The sequence below is a fragment of the Acomys minous genome (assembly GCF_964271855.1).
Source record: "Acomys minous genome assembly, chromosome: 8".
NCBI lineage: Eukaryota > Metazoa > Chordata > Mammalia > Rodentia > Muridae > Acomys > Acomys minous.
Window position 1 is genome coordinate 64465662 of NC_140489.1, and position 19539 is coordinate 64485200.

At 38.7% G+C, this 19539-nt stretch overlaps 1 protein-coding gene across 3 annotated transcripts in view; it reads left to right on the forward strand.

Moving 5' to 3' along the window:
• PRKD1 (protein kinase D1) overlaps positions 1 to 19191 on the forward strand; it is a 300126-nt gene extending 280935 nt beyond the window's left edge. For all 3 annotated transcript variants that reach the window (XM_084793725.1, XM_084793726.1, XM_084793727.1), the window contains 2 exons: positions 17771 to 17856; positions 18690 to 19191. In XM_084793725.1, coding sequence (XP_084649851.1) covers positions 17771 to 17856; positions 18690 to 18908 — 305 coding nt within the window. In that variant the 3' untranslated portion in view covers positions 18909 to 19191. The remainder of the gene's footprint in view (positions 1 to 17770; positions 17857 to 18689) is intronic.
• The last annotated feature ends 348 nt before the right edge of the window (positions 19192 to 19539 follow it).

A 19539-nucleotide genomic window follows, 5' to 3' on the forward strand; every position in this document is an offset into this window, starting at 1 on the left:
CCAGGTGCCCAAATCATTAAGCTAGTCAGTGGCAGGGCCAGACCTCACAGGTAGTCTGTGCATGCTTGGTTGGCCACTAACCCAGCTTTCTTGGTAGTTTTGGGTTGGTACAGTACAAAACATGTGGTAAATGTTCAGATTTCCACTATTTAAAGAAGATGGCACATTCATAGATACACCTTACATTGATACCTATTAATACATGTGTTAGTACAGACATGGGAAGAGTGTAGTTAAACTGTTGAAAATAGATGAAACCCTTAGATACTGATGATATTTAATAGCAATGGATATCTCCACCATTAACAACAACTTTAATGTCCTTTAATTTCTTTTAAATTGTCACTAGCTGGACTACCTACAAAAGAGCTATGGTTTATGCCCAAGGAACAATTAAGGATTTAGGAAAAGGAAAAAGTGGAGTGTAATAATCATTCCACCTGTTGGGAATCACTGCCAGCTAGACAAAATCAGCCCTCATGCCAACCTTGACACCCATCAGATTCTGCCCTGTTATCAATGGGAATGGAAGATAAAGACTTGGTTTTCAGTGGACTTAAAAACAGTAGCTAGTTCCCCTTGATCGGGGCCCAGGGGAGTCTGCCCAAACTATTGCACTAACCAAGGACAATACAATAGTAAACATTGAACCCCTACTCTAATCTACCCAATAGACAGGACATTCTCCACAGTTATGTGGAGAGCAGGGACTGACTTTGACATGAACTCTGGTGCTCCATATTTGACCACTTCCCCTTGGTGCGGAGGCCTGGTGGCACTCAAAGAAAGAATAAGCAGGCTACCAAGATGAGACTTGATAGCCTATGACCATATAGTGGGGGAGGAGGTCCCCCTAGGTCTATGACCTAGAGGAAGGGAATAGGGTGAAAGCAGGAGGAAGGGAGGAATGGGAGGATACAAGTGATGGGCTAACAATTGAGTTGTAATCTGAATAAATTAATAAAATTAAAATAAAAAAGTAAAAAAAAAAACAGTAGCTAGGAAATCACAATTCATACCCACAATACAATTCAGAATTGGATGTAAAAATATCTTTAAAAACCATTAAAAGTATCTGGGAAAATGAGTTAGGCACTTGGAAAGATGGTCACTTATTTTCTTGAATTTTCAGCTAAGTTGAAAATCACAGTCTCCAAATTCAGAGAAGCTAGATCACTGGCCACCTGTTTCACTGGTCAGACCTGTGTTTCAAGAGGGAGAAAACTAGCTCATCACTGAAGAGTGAGGAAGATGATGGAGAACATTTTACTAAAGGGCATTATCTAGTAGAAGTCACAAGCCATTTATTTTTGACCAAGAAATACATTTTTTAGTTGAGTAGGCAAAGCTCAGAAGATCTCCTGCCGTTCAGTCCCGGTGATATTGATAGTAGCCCAGGTGGAAGATGAAACTGTCCCTCTTCTAAAGGTCTAAGCATCAACTTAGAAGTAAGCTGTACCCGTGCCTGAGCCTTGCTGGAGAAGCACAGGCACTGGACCAATTGCTTGCTGAGGTCTAGATGACAAATGAGTATTTCCTTGCTTCTGAATGAACTCCTGCTTGAATAAAGAAAAGAAAAACCCAAATTGTCTTATAGGATCAGTTGAGGTGGCACAAACATCAGTTAGTAACAGGATTCTTTGTTTCAGTGATAGAAATAACGTAAGTTATTGAAGCCCAGTTAGAAAATGTAATAAGCAAGCCTTAGGTGCATCTGGTTCCTGCGGCCCATGTGTTGTGTTTTCACCTCCCTCAAAGCTGCTTTGTTTTTATGGTAACTCTCTTCTCTGGTTGTCCTTCACGTGATGTCAATTGTGCCCCTCTAAACTTGAGCTTGCCTGCTTCTGACTGCTGCACATGGTCTCAAAATGGAAGTTAGCATATTTGTGGAGACAGTTTCTGAATGGAGGACCATTTCTCTGTCTCTGCTCACACCCCATTGTATCCTTGAAGCAATCACAGGCATCCCCAGAGCCTGGCTCTTATTAGGCTTGTGTATAAAGAGGACTAAGAAAGAGAAAGGAAGCAACTGCAGGGAAAAAAAAGATGCTGAGCTGAAATTAAACAAAAAGGCATTAACAGGTGTCAGGGAAAACACATTTTGTGATGTGTGTATTAAAGTATGCTTTGAAAAATGAGAAAATTTAAGGAAAATAACATCCCTCATGTTAACAAACTGAAACGAAGACATAATCCTGGCTCACACTTACATAGAATCTGACATAGAGGCACACATTAAACATGCTGACAATGCATGAATTCATACATTAACTACCAACCTTGAAGTAGAGGCTATTACTGAATCTAATTTAAGGATATGGGGACACAAGAGTAGAGTCAAGAAACCTGTGTGAGTGTTGGCAGGTTTCAAATTCCAACAGCTGCCATAGGCTCAGAGATGTACCCACCCACAACACTTCCAGGCTCTTGATGATCCTTTTAATGGATTATCTATCCTATTGTATTCAATTTTATGATGTTTTCACTATTTCACCATAGGAAAAAACACAATATTTAATCATCTCTAAGGTTGCTGAGAAATAGAATCATAGTGAAATGAAGAGCTGAGTTAACAGAGCTATGTGTACATTAAGTCACTTCATTCAAGCTTAGGTCTTAGTTTTCTAACCAGAATATGATGATATACATTGTTAGCTGGTATACTGTATTAGATGAGATTATAGTAGAAATACAGTGATTGACAGAACTGTATTAATTTAAATACCTTATCATATTGTATTTTCAAGCATCTTTCCAGACTCTATTTTTTATCATCTGTCTGTCCTATCACCAATTCATGTATCCATCCATCACATATGCATATTTGAGGTTTATATATATATACACACCTAACTATACACATCTGTGGTACACTTTAAACATAGTCATTTGGCCATAGCTTAAGTGAAATAGCAACATGAAGCTAAATATAACTGAGCCTGGGGTGATGTCTCAGTGGAAAAAGCCTTTGTCATTCAAGTGTGAGAACTGGAGTTCTCCTTGATGACTTCAGTAGCTCCCAAGTTCGGAAGGCAGAGATGGGATCTCCCACACAACCTGGTCCGCTAAACTAGCCCTATAAGTGAGTTACTGGCCCAACTGAGAGACCGTGAATCAACGAGTACAGTAGGAGAAGAATAACTACGGAAAACTCCTGACCTCAACCTTGAGCCTCCACATGGATGCTCACACATGTGTGGTCACATATATATGAGCATGCTTGCACACGTGCACACCACACACAGAGATACATAACAAAGTTACGTGGCTGATATGCATGTAGCTAAGTATATGTATCATCCACAAAGGTGGCGCCCCAGAATGAACCGTAATGATGAACCACTGTACAGAGGAGACAGTCTCCCAACAGGAACTGAGATGAGCCTTTGGTTGTGGTTGCATTTCTTAAGACAAGCTTGTGCTATGTAGCTCTCCCTGGCATGGTGCTCACTGTCCACCCTTGTCTCATGCTCTCAGTGATCCTTCTGCATCAGCCTCCTGAGTTCTGCAATTAGTGGCCCCGGCCGCCAGATCCAGTCGATTCAGCACCTTTAGTGGATCAGATCATATTTAGGAAATAGGCTGTTTTCCAACAATCATTGGTTCTCTTGAATTTATAAGCATGTAGACTAGCACTTTATAACATGCATTTTAAAATGTAGCAACAGTAGGAAATAGCTATAAAAGTTTCTGAAGATATTCAGTCTACTTTCTGAACTTAGCTCACCATGGACTGTACTTTAAAAAGCACAGACGTAGAGAGTCAGGGAATCCTGACTACAATTCGGGCTCAGCATGTAAGAGCTTGCAGAGAGCCTGGGTCCCGTTCCAAACCCCACGTGGTATCTCACTAAGGTCTGCAACTCGGCTTCCAGGGACTCAGATACACTGCTCTGGCCTCTGCACATCAGGCACATACATGGTTCGCATACATATTGCGAGCAAAACACTAATGCACATAAGATAATAAATAAAGCTTTAAAAATATTAGCAATGCTTTCCTTTCTTAAAAGTTTATAGAGAACCAGTAGAAAAGTGGGTTAAATAGATGGTTTTTTCTAAGTAGTGAGAAGAGGGGAGTTAATTTTGATTTCTAACTTTCCTTTTCACAGTTGTGTGTGATAGCTTTTAAATAATCAAAAACAACAACAACAACAACAACAAAACAGTTTTATGGAACAGAAGAAGGGTCGAGAAATAAGTTATGGGTTGTTTTGTTTACTTTGCTTGGTGTAAATATAATCCTGCCACAAATGAGCTAAAAGTTATTGAAATTTAAATAAAATACATATAATATTTGAACAAAAATATTATTCACCACTAAGCTCTTCGATTTTCTTCGCTGTAATACATGTCTTGACAGTATGACTGGGTAGATGAGGCAGATGCCACCATGAATCTAAGTCTTCCCTGCCCAGACAAAGGAGAATTTCCAGATGTATATGTCAATGCAACTCTTGTTTCCCATATCCCTTCATTTTCTCAAAATCATAGCACATGATTCTGTGGTTCTTTTACATGTATGACTTGATTTTACAGCTTTTGATTTCTCCAGAGTTATTCTTAGAAAGAGAAAAGTGGTACAGATAACCAAACACAGAGGCCTGCAAGGCTGGTGAAGTGAGACATAATTTGCTTCCACGTACGTTGCCTCATTAAGTGAGTAAGGACATCCCTGCAGTGATGAATTTGAAAGCATTGGTTAGAGTAACGGTACATTGCCATCATCAAATTGATGTGTTCAATTAGAGATGTGCATTGCATTTGAGGAAGGTCAGTAATGGGCAGTGAAGAAATTATTTTTTTTCCTTCTGAATTTTGATATTCCTTTATATGCCATTAGGGGGGCGAAAAGGCAGTAATCAACACAGGGGCAGCCAGGGAAATTGTCTCACAAGGAGCACCTGACCCCTGCAGACAGAAGATCATTTTCTGTGTTCACAGGTGAAGTCTGAAGGAGCACCTATTCCCAGGCCACCTGCAGTGTTGTTGCTGCTCAGAACTGGAGTCACATGACTAGTTGGTAGTTTCAAGAATTCTGTTCAAAGAGGAAGGCTTGACACTATATATATATATATATATATATATATATGTGTGTGTGTGTGTGTGTGTGTGTGTGTGTGTGTGTGTGTATGTGTGTGTGTATGTGTGTGTGTGTGTATATATATATATATATATATATATATATATATGAAAATGGAAATAACCTGACACTGATCTCCAACCTTGTCCTTACTGCAACATTAATTAATTTTCAAATTGTGATGATGATCTGGTTTCAACAGGTTTCTTCCACTAGTGAGCCCTAACAGCATCAACCATAATATTTATTCCTCTTTCCCCTCTGATAAGCATGGCTCTTGAGTTAAGTTCAATTCTCAGCTGTATATTGTAGATTGTATGATACCTCAAAGTATCCAGTCGCTGTGGATATATCAGTAAATATATCAAAATATTCACATTTTATTTTAAAGTAGTTTTGCCACTCAACTTGATACGTTCAAAAAAAATTGGCTGCAAGTGTGTTTTCCTCCCCACCCCCCAATTGAAAAATACAGCCAGTACAAATACAAAGAAAACTAAATAAAAGCCGAGCACCATCACCACATGGTATGTTTTCAAAATGCAACAGTGTTCCAGAATGCTAAACACTTTCTAAGTAGTGCTTTGCCATGAAATGGAACCAGCTGTAGGTCCGTCCTCCTTTCACACCATATTGTTCAAAACAAAAAAGGAAGCTCAGTGAATGTAAGCTTTGGTTTGATAAGACCCAGAAATCCAATGTTATGGGAAACAAAAGAAAGACAATTGTCATATTAATAATTAAACTGTGTTATAACAGTTTATGAGGCTTGCAGATCCAGCAAGCCTGCTGAATATTAATGAATAGATTGATTTGTCAACATATTAACACCACTGTCAGCCGTAACAGCACGCAGGAAAGGTGCTGGGCTTACCCAGAGAAGTGCTTCAGAATGCTGACTGGGTGCCAGGAATGCAATCACAATTGATAAAGTGAAGTTTATTATGTGGGTCAGAACCTCAATGGGGGGTTAACTTTTTAAATGATCTCAATTTAAAACTCTGGAGCTATATTTAATTTTTAAAAGGGCCTTTCATTTTATTCATTAAAGAGGATTTGACACTAGTGAGGTTGTGGTGTATGATGATTTGGAAAAAATATCCACCAATGGAGTGAGTTTAATATGTTTTTATGTGCAGAAATCCTTCCTAGCCCAGTAATATGGGAAATCCTGTCCCACTACGAAGAGGTTCATTTATCAGGAGTGCAAGTTTAATGTGATTACTGTGATTTTTCTCTGCTAAATGGCAGTTTGCAAGAATGGCTGGAACTTTTATCAGGACAGTTGATATTATAAATCTTCAAAGTTGGTTGTTTACTTGTCCCTACAATATTAGATTATTTGTGTAATATTTGAATAAAAATGGAAAATTTTGCTTCTCAACTTATAATATAGTTGAGCTAAAATACAGCTTATACAAGCTTTGGTGATGTCTGAGTAAAGATGTGGTTAGATATTTGATGTTTGCTTCTATCCACAATAGCAGATGAGAATCTCCAAAAAATTAAATAATAAATTAGGAAAACTTTAAATTATCTTATCTAGAACTTATATTGCCCTAGACTGTACCAATCCTCTGAGCCATTATTCAGAATACTTTCAGTTTCCTCCAGTCATCGGAAATATGCAGGATAAGAAGGACCCAAGGGCTCCTAGTTAGAGCCTGATGCCATGAGCAGAAGCCTTTCTTCTGCATTTCAGCACCCTGGTGGGACAATTTTAGCCATCGATTCTTTGCTTCGGTAACATTTTTTTTCTTCTTCTGTTACTTTTAAACAGATTCTTAGAACAGTTTTAACTTTGGATTCAGTGACTCTTGTTAAATATAATGTGTTACCAACATAGTGACACACTCCTGTAATCTCAGCACTTAGGAGCCAATGACCAGATGTTGAAAGCCAACCTGGGCTACATGGTAAAACTATGCAATAGTGATGATGATGATGGTGGTGATGATGATGATGATGATTGATTGATTGATTGATGATAGTGTGAAGCCAGTACTGCCTTCATTTCAAAACATTTCGAATGGCACAACATTTGATTTGGGGACAATAAGAATCATAATGAGTAGCTGTGCATTTTAAGGCTTTAACTTATTCTTATACCTGTTGTTAGTAACCCATATTTCCCAATTCTGCAAACAGAAGTTAGGGGGTAGAGGACTGAGGGATCCAAATACAGGACCTAGCTTCATTTGGCTATGAAATGTTTTCTTACCAGGATTACCCATTGCTCTAGACTGTAGCCATTTTAGGAGTTATTTATTTGTGTTACTAATATTATCAGCATTTTCTGCACAGAAGTTAGCCTGAAAGCTCCCATTGAGTCTGTATCCTAAAGTATTGAGCAAAGTATGCTTCAGAATTTTTTTTAGTATATTTTTCTTTATATTTATAAACATCTATTCCATGGTCCCTGGGTCCATAGTAAACAAGCTATTAACCACTTTCAGTGTTCTTGTACCTTCAACTCCTTGCAACACAAAATCTGTCCTAAAATCCCCCAATCCCAGCACTGGCCTGGATCCATGGACAGATACACACCATCACCCTCCCTCAAAACCTATAAATCCAGAATCTTCTGTTTAGATCCTCAAACTTCTGTTTGAAATGTATGGAAAAGTCTGAAAAAAAAAAGTTTAGCAGCCAAGTTCAAGCCCTGAGCATAATAGAAATGCCTAAGGCACTTCGAACTCCCATTACCTACCTAGAATCTCCTTGCCTAGAGATTTTTACCTTTCTCTGATTTGAGTATTCAAGTTTAGGAACATAACTCCCAGGATTTTAGTGTGCAGTGGAGAACAATGTGTGGCAGAAATATATTTGTGTTGCTGTCTTAAATTTTGAGTCAGTCGGGCATGACTTTGATAACCTCTGTATGCTTGTGTTGAAACAATTCCTGGTTTCCAAGATTGTACTGCTGATCCTCAGAAGAAAATGCAATTGAATGTGAAACAGAGTCACCGTTGATAGAATACTTTCTGCAGAGGAAAGAATGGAGAGCAGGGAAGCCATCGACTTGAGTCGCTAAAGGTCTTGCACTTCATTGGATTCCAGTAATTGACTCAGGACGAGTGAGATGATGATTTCCAGTGGCCTTGTTAGCTGCTGGCAGCCTCTGGTTGCAGCCCCTGAGAGGAGCGTCCCAGTTAGTGTTGCCGGGCAACGGCATGCTGGGTTGAGAGCTGGAATGTGAAGGGTTGCAAAATGATTTTTAAAATAAACACACAAGTTCCCATCAGCATGAAGCTGAGCAAAGGGGGAGAAGTAGTAAGCAGTGCACTTCAACAGTCAGAGGTAGCGTTGAAAGAGGCTGGGGGTGTACCCCTGCCTTGGAGAAAAGAGCCTAGAGGGTGGCTGGTGATGGCTCCATCCAAAGAGCATTTCTGTGAACTGGTTTCTAATCTGAAACTATCAACCTGAACAGGCTGGTCGCAGAGAAATTTGAGGATAGAAAGCATAAAAGTAACTAAGCTTAATTGTAAAACAATGGGCTAAGATGTTTTTAGGTCTAGATAGATGTTTTAAGTTGATAAGGATGAGATATGATGAGATAAGACAGATACCGATTTACATTCAGAATTTCAGACTCACCAAGATAGGAAAGATGTTTTCTTCAAGGCTGCCAAATACAAATAGCCAAAACACTATGAATATAACATATATATATATACATACATATATATACACATACATACATATATATACACATACATACATATATACATACATACATACATACGTATATATATAATTCCTGACTGTTTCATGGTTCTGCTTGCTGTAGGTAGTTCATTGTATACGTGTACTAATATAAATGTATATGTAAAAGTATTTAATAAAAATTATAACTAAACCATAAGACTACATGCCACTATATGGATGTTAAAACTTAGACCTGAGAAAGAAGCCATTTAATTTCCTGCCTGATACATTGAAGCTACCAATGGTATGTTAGTAGTTTTCTAATACCCTAAGTTCAGATTCATCTTTTATTTTACAGACACATCAAGTTTAGTGAAAAATGAATACCTCATTTGTCTGACCTCAAAGGAACTAAACTCTTGTGGATAGAGGTTCTTCCTAGAACCTGCTGTACACTGACGACCTTACATGCTAGCTATGAAAAAGTGTCAATGGCAGATCTTTCCAGGATGTCCTACAAGCTTTCAGTTTGTCCACAGCAGTGCTGGTATATCTTGTACACACTCAGAAGGAGTTGTTATCCACATACGTGATGTTTGCTTTGAAATACAGAAAGACTAAAGTGTAGTTTGTAGTTTCAATGTTAATTCAGGTTTTGATGCCAGAAGAAAATAGAATCTAAATACCTATATTCTTGGAGCAATTTTTTGCCTATTAAACATTAATCCCTCAGCATCTTCATATATCCTTCAACTTCATCTTCCTTGGCTCTCCTTGTGCACCTCGCCATGAGTTCCATAGAGCTTTACCTGTCCTAACACTTTCCAGAGGCTCCATTGTGTTCAAGAATGAGTGTGTGGTGAAATTGTTTTGTTTAATTAATTTATTCAGAGTACATGTCAATTGTTATCCCATCCCTTGTATCCTCCTATTCCTTCCTTCCTCCCACTTTCACGCTATTCCCCTCGCCTATGTGACTGAGGGGGACCTCCTCCCCCAGTATATCATCATAGGGTATCAAGTCTCATCTTGGTAGCCTGCTTATCCTTCCTCTGAGTGCCACCAGGCCTCCCCACCAAGGGGATGTGGTCAAATATGGGGCACCAGAGTTCATGTCAGAGTCAATCCCCTCTCCCCACTCAACTGTGGAGAATGTCCTGTCCATTGGCTAGATCTGAGTAGGGGTTTGATGTTTACTGCATGTATTGTCCTTGGTTGGTGCAGTAGTTCTACTGATGTTTTAATCCCTGGTGTGATAGGTAATGAGAAAAACTACTAGGCAGACAGTTACAAGCCAAGAACTTATACCAAAATGAAAACAAAACCAAAAGACACACAAGAAAAGAAAAGATAAAAGAAACATTAGATTTTTAGTAATTTTTTTATTTTTTACATATACTATTATAATATATATATATATATATATATATATATATATATATATATATATATATACACATACACATACACACAGTACACTACCTAGCAAGAAGACTCAATTAGGAATCATAAAAATGTTACATTCTTAGTGTTTTAGCTATTTGTATTTGACATATTTCCTATGTTGGTGCACCTAAAATTCTGAATGTAAACCAACCTCAATCACATCATGTCAAACTCTATTTCCCCTTTCTTTTAGATTTTTAGGAAAACAAAAATATATGGCTATGGACATTTTCGAAAGAACCAAAGTCTTTGATCATAAATGAGAAATGTAAAAATTGAAACATACCATATAATTGCTGGTAATGCTCCCATGAGAAAAGTGGGGAAACCCTCCCTACATTGTTCTGATATGGCTACTTAACAGACTATACGAGGCTGGACTCTTAAAGGGACTGAGCTTATGGATAATAGACTAGAATTGCTAGAATAGTATCAGGACTGACCCCAAGAATAATACGATGGGGTGGTTGGAAGGTGATCATAACGCTGTAAACATTACCACAGTATTTACTAAAAACTAAAGTAGGTGCTGCCTAGTTTGCCCCTATTGTCTGCTAGGACAGAGGGAATGAGAGTGTGAAGAGAGGGAAGGGTCTCACATCCTACATTGCTTCAGCCCTTGCTGAAACCTAGCTATTCCACAATGGAATCAGCGTATGACCCCACGCAGCTTAAAAGCCTGTGCTATGTCAACAAAAATCCCCACCCCGGGAAAGCCAGAGGTCTGAAATGATGGTGTTTCTGATTTGGTAGAAGGAAGTGTAGGATATCCACATACTCCTTTCTTGTAGACTTCCAAGTTACACTGGCTCTCCAGATCCTTAGGGAGTCCTGTGTGATCTGCAGTTTCTCAAGGCTTTCTTTCCGACCTGTGTACCAGCATGCTGCTCTCTCACCTGAAGCCCCAGTCTTCACACCGCTTAAACATGCTCTTTCTCCTTCACTTTGCTTTTCAGAGGAATTCACAACCTGGCCTACTTTTGAATTTTCTTTCCTATTTTCTCTCTGCACACCCTCCCATTCGAAAGGCATGTCTTCCACTGCTCCTTCTGGGTCAGCATACAGCCTTTTTTTTTTCATTAATTTTTTCACATGATATACTTTTATTTTATTAATTTCCCTCTCCCAACTCCTACTGGATCCTGCCCACTTCCTTATTCACATAACTTTATGTTCTTTCTCCCCTTCTTTCAACAACAATAACAAACCCCTTAAAATAAAAACAAATAAGACAAAAAAAAAAAAAGAAAAAGAAAAAGAAAAAGAAACAGAAACAGAAAGCACCCCCACACGCTCCCGCAAATATCCAAATACCATGGGATCTGTTTCGTGTTGACCAAGTCCTCCTGAGTATGTTCTACCCTTAAGTGTGGTTGATATACCCAGCAACATCCATTGGAGAAACCTGATTTTCCCTCTCCTAGCAGGTATCAATTGCAAAGAGCTTCTAGGTTAGGGCTGGACACTTGTGTCCACATCCCCTCCTTGGTGCTGGGATTTTGTCTGATTCAAACATATGCAGCTACTGGGCATGCGACCACAGTGTCCATGTGTTCATATGTACATGCATCAGTCCTGTTGTTTATGGAAGATGCTGTTTCCTTGGAGTAATTCATAGACTAACTCTTACACTCTTTCCACCTCTTCTTTTATGTATATCTCTAAGTCTTGAGGAGAAGGGTTTTATAAAGACATCCCAATAAGGGTTAAGTGCTCAACTAGGGTTAAGTTTATACACCGTCCAGTTGTCAGTCTCTGTGTTAATTACAGAGTACTTCAAAAAATAACATGCGTCTCTTATGAGGGTTGAGTGATGCATCAGAATATGTCTTTGGTGGTCATTCTATTGCTATATTTCATTAACAGAAAAATAGTAAAATGCACCTATTGAATCTCAGGTTCATGAACACTTTGGCAGTTTCAGGAATGGGTTTTATCTAATGTAATAGGCCTTAAGTGTAATGAAAAATTATTGGTAATTATGATAACATTTGTGCCATTATTGCAGCAGCATATCTTCCAGATAGGTCACAGTTGTAGTTTCAGATTTTGTAACTGAATCATATTGATGATTATTGTCCTTCCATAGCATGCAGAGTACCTTCCAGCGTTAAGAATTCTCCTCAGTAGGAGGGAAACTTCTAGTTGGTCACCTCTTGGATTTCTTGATGTTCAGTGACATAACTAAATTATGTCTTCAGCAAGAAGGCTTTACCATAAAGTTGTGAAGAGCAAGCAAAAGCCTTGGCAATAGCCTGTGATGTTTTGGGGGTTCTTTAAGACCCCTTGGGTCAACAACTCAACAAGGGGATTTTACCTGGTGCCATAAGATGCCAACTTATGACATTGCCTTCCCTACTAGATGGTGACTTCATTTTGATTTCTTTCACATGTGTGTATATTTTAGGAAACTTCTAGAATGGTGGGATTTTATATGACTTTTCAAAAGGCCTTCAGTACTAGTTGCCTCCTATATATCTTGTCCCTCCATCCCCTCCTCATTTAATACTCCTAGTCTCGCCTTCATCTCTTTATACCGCTATATTCTATTCTCCCTTCCTAGGAAGAACGCTCTTCACCTCGGGTCCTTTACAAACTCCTTAACCTCTTTATTATTCAGTTTGAAACACACATATCTAAAACTTAAAGCTGTCATCCTTCTACAGAGATACTTGCTCATCCGGGTTCATTGCTGCTCTATTCATAATAGCCAGAAATTGGAACTAGCCTTGGTGCCAGTCAACTGATGAATGGGTAATGAAAACTTAGTATACAATGGGAAACTTATACAATGGGAAATGATTCAGCTTTTAGGAACAATGAAATTTGCTGGTAATTGGACAGAGCTCAAAACAATCATTCTGAGTGAGATAACCCACATCCAAGGAGACAAATGTTTTCTTTTCATATGTGGAAGTTAGCATCCTGATTTTTTTTTCAGATTGGCCTCTAAGGCTGGACCACCTTGGCCTTTTTCTGCCCTCTTTGGAGACTGTTCTCACTAGAGTTTCTATTTTGTCACTGCCATTCATTTTCCTTCGCTTAGTACTTTTCTCCTGGTGAAGTATCCACAGCAGTGTCTGCTAGGAACTAGAACCAGGGAAGACATGGAAGTGTAATTATGAACTCAGTAGCAGATGAGAGACAAAAACATTTTGAATCCCTTAAGGGGCTAACTGATAGGAGCTTATGGCTATGCACTTTGGAGTGAGATAGATACTAAGGTGTACAAAACAGGCTACAGTTGCCTAAATCTCATAAAAGGAGAGTTGATGCAGAACTCATTCGCCAAGAATCTAAAACGATTTCTGACAGGCTTTCATAATCAATGACTAATTAGTTGCTAAAAAAAAAAACAAACAGAAAGCCAATCTTGGTCATTAGGAGAAATGACTAAAAGTCAGTATTTGTCAGAATTTGTTTACCAGGGATTATTTGTGTCAGAATGGCTATCTTCATTTTAAATAGGATTGTGAGTTTGGGATATAGAGAGTAGCATCAATGACAGGTATGTCTTGATCACAATAACGTTTTTTGAGAGATGGGAAACCTCCTATAATGGCCTGTTGGGGATAATGAGGTGTGAACTAGATGCGAACATTGTAGTAGAAAAAAATGTGCTCAAGAAATAATGAGTAGTACTGGTAGTTACAAGTGTGATTTAGGAGATAGCCAGAAAGTTCTATGTTTAAAGTTCAGTGCTTTGTCCAAAAAAAAAAAAAGTTCTAATAATGGGACTAACACATAGCAAATTGGCTTATTCATATGTAGGGGTAAAAGAACTCAGAAAAGGAAATCCTATTACAGTCAGAGTATCCTTGGAGGGCTGAATTGTGGACCGCAGTCACAATGAAACATAAGATGACCTGAATTCAATATGCAAAAGTGTGGTGAAACATAATTATTTAATGTTCATGATTAGAAAACAATTATAAAATTGATAAATGATGGCATTGCCAGCAATAATGAATTTGCAGCATAATGTGGCTTCTGTCTGCCATATTGTATAACAGCCCAACCTGTGATGCTGGGTCCTCTGTGTTCCAGCTTCAGTCCTATTGATTCAGAACCACCTGACTTTGACCAAGTTATGGGTTTGGGTAACTGCAGCTTTTTCTTTTCCACTAGAATTAGAGATCGAAGCTATTATTATACTAAATCAGATGAGGATGCAATATTGTTAAGAATATTTTTAAGAATAAAATCATTTTTACTTGTAGGTCATATAAAGAATGCCTGTGTGAAAAAATGTGTAAATGAAACTGTTAATTAACAATGAGCAATTTTATGCAAAATGTTAGCAACAATGTTTGAAAAGTCTAGTGACTATTAGCAGAAGGCTGTGTAAGGAGAGTCTGGTCTTATAGACTATTAGAGCCACTGTTAATACGAGGCCGGGAGAGACTGAAAGCTGCTGTGTCCAACAATATAGCTCTCCATCTAAAACACCTAAGATACAAATAGCACCGGTCTGGGTAACTTAAGAAAGAAAATCCCTTTTGATTGAATAGACTGTGAAAGTTGTCAGTTTGTAGTCCATGCAGAAAGGGAGTGACGTGAGCTGGTCGGTGCCTTTGACATTACACCCAGTTTGCCAGCTTCTCAAACTAGTTCCCAACAGGTATTGCTTGAAAATATTTAGTGAATAAACTAATGAATGTGTAATTGGTACATACCTATGATAGGTCTTCTAATTTTTTTATTTTAATGTGTGTATGTTTCTATGCCTGAGTGTATGCCATCTTTGAACAGATGTTCTTAGAGGACAGTAGAGGGGGTGAATCTCCTGGAACTGGAGTTACAAGCAGATAGAAGCCACAGAACATGGGTACCGAAAGCAAAACTCAAGTTTCCTGAAAGAGCAGGATGTGTTCTTAAAAACTGAGTCATCTGTCCAGTCCTCCAAGTGATAAGCTTTTTGGGGAGTGTTTTTGTTTTGTTTTGTTTTGAAGTGGGGTTTCTCTGTGTAGCCTTGGCTGTCCTGGACTCACTTTATAGACCAGGCTGGCCTCGAATTCACAGAAATCCACTTGCCTCTGCCTCCCATAGTGCTGGGATTACAGGTGTGCACCTCCACATCCAGCTGTGATAAACTCTTATTAGCCAGTTATTGTATCAGCTTAGATATGGCCTAGAAAGAGAAAAGAGGGGCACAGTGAATGGAGAGGGATGGAATTTAGATGTCTGTGAAATGTGGGTGCAAGCACAGGACCTGAGTTCTATCCCCAGAAACTGTGTAAAAAGGGTAGGTGTGGCTTTGCACACATGCGCACGCATAGGCACATGCATGCGCAGTGGATTTATTGGAAGACATTTTGGATCATGAAGTTGAGGCTACATTGTATGGCACTTGATTAATGGAATTGTTCTGAGAGTCCCCACGGTAGTGATAAGGAAGCAGTGCTCTCAAAACCAGAAATGAACTTCTCTTTACTGAGTAACAACAAGGCCACAAAAATACATTTACCCACTCACGTACCCCACTTCACATATCTCATCTTGAAGACTAACGTGCTTTCTCTTAGATGTACCTCATTGCTTTGCTGTGCTTATTCAGGTCACAAGGGGACTGTGGCAGGCGGGCCTGGGAGCATGTGCTTCATTCAGAGCGATTTTTTCCATCTTCCCCTTTTCCATTTCCCCGTAGACATGGCTAGTTTCTCCTCTGCCAGGACTTCCCTATCCATTAGGCAGTATGATTTACTGCTGTGGCCCATTTGGGCACAAACCAGACCTTTTGTTGAGTTACTGTACTCCCACCTTCCTAATTATAGAACTCAGAGTAGAATGAGTGAATTAATAACGTGTACTTATGCCCTGCAGTGCTTGGAGAAGTGTAATGCTGCCGCGTGCTAACCGTAGTACATGAGCACTCCCTTCACCCCTTGTCCTCCATTTTTCCTCCGTGACTTCACAGCAGCCAGAATGGAAGGTGCACTTTTCTCACCAGCAAGTAAATCATATGAATGGATGTTTTAAAGCCCATGCCCAACACACTGTACACTGAGAGAACTATACTTTCAAAAGCTCACAGGAAACACATGCCTGGACTCTGAAATTGTACTAAGTACCCTGCTTTCTCAGGTACCCTCACCAAGGCAGGATTGATAGGCAGAGGTGGCCTTTCAATGTGTATTGTTACATTTAATTTCCCTAATCAAAAAGTTAGTGTTGATTGTGTAGCCCCATCAGTGTAGGAAAAGACTCTAAATATTAGAACCAAAGGAAAACTCCTAGATGCCAAAAAATTGAAAGACCTAATTTCTTTTGCTCCGTAACAGAGGATTTGAATTTCTTTGGACTGAATGTCGCAGGTTTGATACCATGAACCCTTATGTCAGTCCGGAGTTTTAAGACCATACAAGTTGATGAAGATCAGACGCTGGAGTTCTTCAGAAATTCCTTACCAAAATTTGCTGGTTGGGGAAACTTGGGGAGTTAATTCTCAGCTTTTCAAATATTAAGGCTTTCAGTAGAAAAATCTATGACTAGACTTCAGGCCTGGGGTAGGATAGAGGTCAGAGAAGCTATATGCTCAAGGGCAAGTGCTTGTGGTCTTTGTATACTTCACTTTGGGGGACAATAAAATGAAACAGTGAAGTCATGAAAATGAATCAAAAATGGAAGATTTACTGTAAGAGTAAAATGTAGTGTAAGTTGAAATTACAACTCCCCAACAGTTAAATGCTGAGAGCGTGACCATATGTCTCTTGTTAGATACTGTGTACAGCACAAATATAGAAAAATCACTTTTTCTTTCTAAATTCTATGCACAGGAGCCCCAAGAGGGCAGAGTAGGAAATCGAGTGGACAGCAATTCTAACTCCTCAGGGAGAAAAACTTGTCTTGCACCAGAAGTCTATGATTGTCAATATAAATCTAATACGTTGTCACTTAAACACAAAAGAAAACTTTCTAACATAAAGTCATTTCCTACAGAACAGATATGCTTGTTGGTTTCAGGTATATCCTGAAACATGACTCACGTTGTTCTATATTCTTTCTAGAATATATGATACCCGCATAGCTATACTTTAATCAAGTATTTTATTTTTTCTATTTATTTTATTTTATTTTGTATCTGTTTCAAAAACAGAATCTCACACTATACCTCAGGCAAGCCTCGAATGTGTAACAATCCCCTCGCCTAAGCCTCTTCACCTACTACATCCAGCTAATTGAAACCCGCAATCTCCTTTATATGTATTCAATTATAGACTGCATTTTATAACAAAATTAGTGATTTTATCTCCAGGATACTAGTCTTATATTTGTTAAAGACATTTAAAATTACTTATATTAAAATTCTTACATTGAAAAAACATATTACAGAGTACCCAAATTAAAATTCACACTGTTCAATAAATTAAAATACTTCCCCCATTAATTCCAACTTGCTTTATTTTTTATCTAAAACTAAGTGAAAACGGAGGCTTCAGAATTCTCAGGTAAGTCCTTTCATGTCTCACCGTTATCACAGTAGTGCTCTTTCATCTCCAGACTAGCAGATGTGATCAAGACTCTAAGTGAATTACATATTCATTACATCACTAGTAACTATCTTTAACAATGATGTTAATAATTAATTTTCAGCCATTGATCTTATCAATAACTTGCTACAAGTGAAAATGAGAAAGCGCTACAGTGTGGATAAAACCTTGAGTCATCCTTGGCTACAGGTAAAAGTCATTCCTGGCTTTTTTTTTTTAACTAGGGCTTACTTCCAATTCTTTATATAAGATTTTTAATATTAACTGTAGAAATCTTTTGTCATATTTATACAGGTGTAATTACCCTAACATTATTTTTTCCAAAATGCATGTGACTTCTTGGGATTTAATAACAGCTTATTGTTTCTAAATATCCCTTTTTCTACTGGAAAGATTTAATGAAGACACACAGATGCACATAATACATGCACAGACTCCAGCCCCCACCCGAAAATATATATTAAGAGTCGTATCAGAACTCAAAATACAAGATTTGGAAAGCATCTGTATACTTAATCCTGACCATTGTCTCAATAGATGCACATCTGCCTATGCACTAGTCTCATTTGGAAGCTCTATCTCAAAGTCCCAGGATATTATGCGTGGATATAAATACATAGCAAATGCAAAGTATGGGTGTGCACTGTGTTCTCTCTTAAATATTTGCTGTTTCCACATTGAGCTTCAAAGTTTAGAAAATGATATTCTGAAATAGTGAAGGATTACTTATAGCCATTAAGCCATTAAACTGCTAAACAATGTCAACATTCCTAATTACTTGACTATAAGCATTAATTATATGTATTTGGAGCCATGGCATCCTACAAAGCATCATGCATAGTGTAAGGTTAAGCAAATAGGATGACCTTGGTACTGGGGCTGCCTGAGACTTCATGGTGAGTCGGACAGCAGAGAGAACAGAAAGGAAAGGTCACCTCACAGCCGATAAGAACTGCCAACATAGAAAAAGCATGACAAGTTGCAATGATCTCTGTGGTGATATTTTGGGATTTCTTCTTCAGGACTATCAGACCTGGTTAGATTTACGGGAACTGGAATGCAGAATTGGAGAACGCTATATTACCCACGAAAGCGATGACTCGAGGTGGGAACAGTATGCAGGCAAGCAAGGGCTGCAGTACCCCTCACACCTGATCAGTCTGAACGCTAGCCACAGCGACAGTCCTGAGACTGAAGAGAGAGAGATGAAAGCCCTCAGTGAGCGTGTCAGCATCCTCTGATTCCATCCTCTCTAATCTGTCAAAACACTGTGGAATTAATAAATACATACGGTCAGGTTTAACATTTGCCTTGCAGAACTGCCATTATTTTCTGTCAGATGAGAACAAAGCTGTTAAACTGTTAGCACTGTTGATGCATCTAAGTTGCCAAGACAAATCAACAGAAGCATTTGTATTTTGTGTGACCAACTGTGTTGTATTAACAAAAGTTCCCAGAAACACTAAACTTGTTATTGTGAATGATTTATGTTATATTTAATACATTAAACCTGTCTCCACTGTGCCTTTGCAAATCAGTGTTTTTCCTACCAGAGCCTCATTTTGGTAAGAGCCAGCACCTACCCATGACGTCATTGTGTTTGGTGTGCCCTATTGATAGTGGTGTTGTAAGCAAACTCTTGAGGAGTAGATAATTTGCTGGTGTTCTGTGAACAACTCAAAATGCACAGAGTGTGTGTGTGTAGTGGGGGATGGAGATGGGGAAAGGGCATATAAAGTCCTAAGATTGAGGTGCGTGAAAATGGTTTTACTGTATGGTTTTAAATCCTCTGCCCATCTGGTATGCCTCGGTGTATTTAAACTCCAGTAAGCACACCTCAATATGTGGAGCTGCCGCTCTAAGCCTAAATGC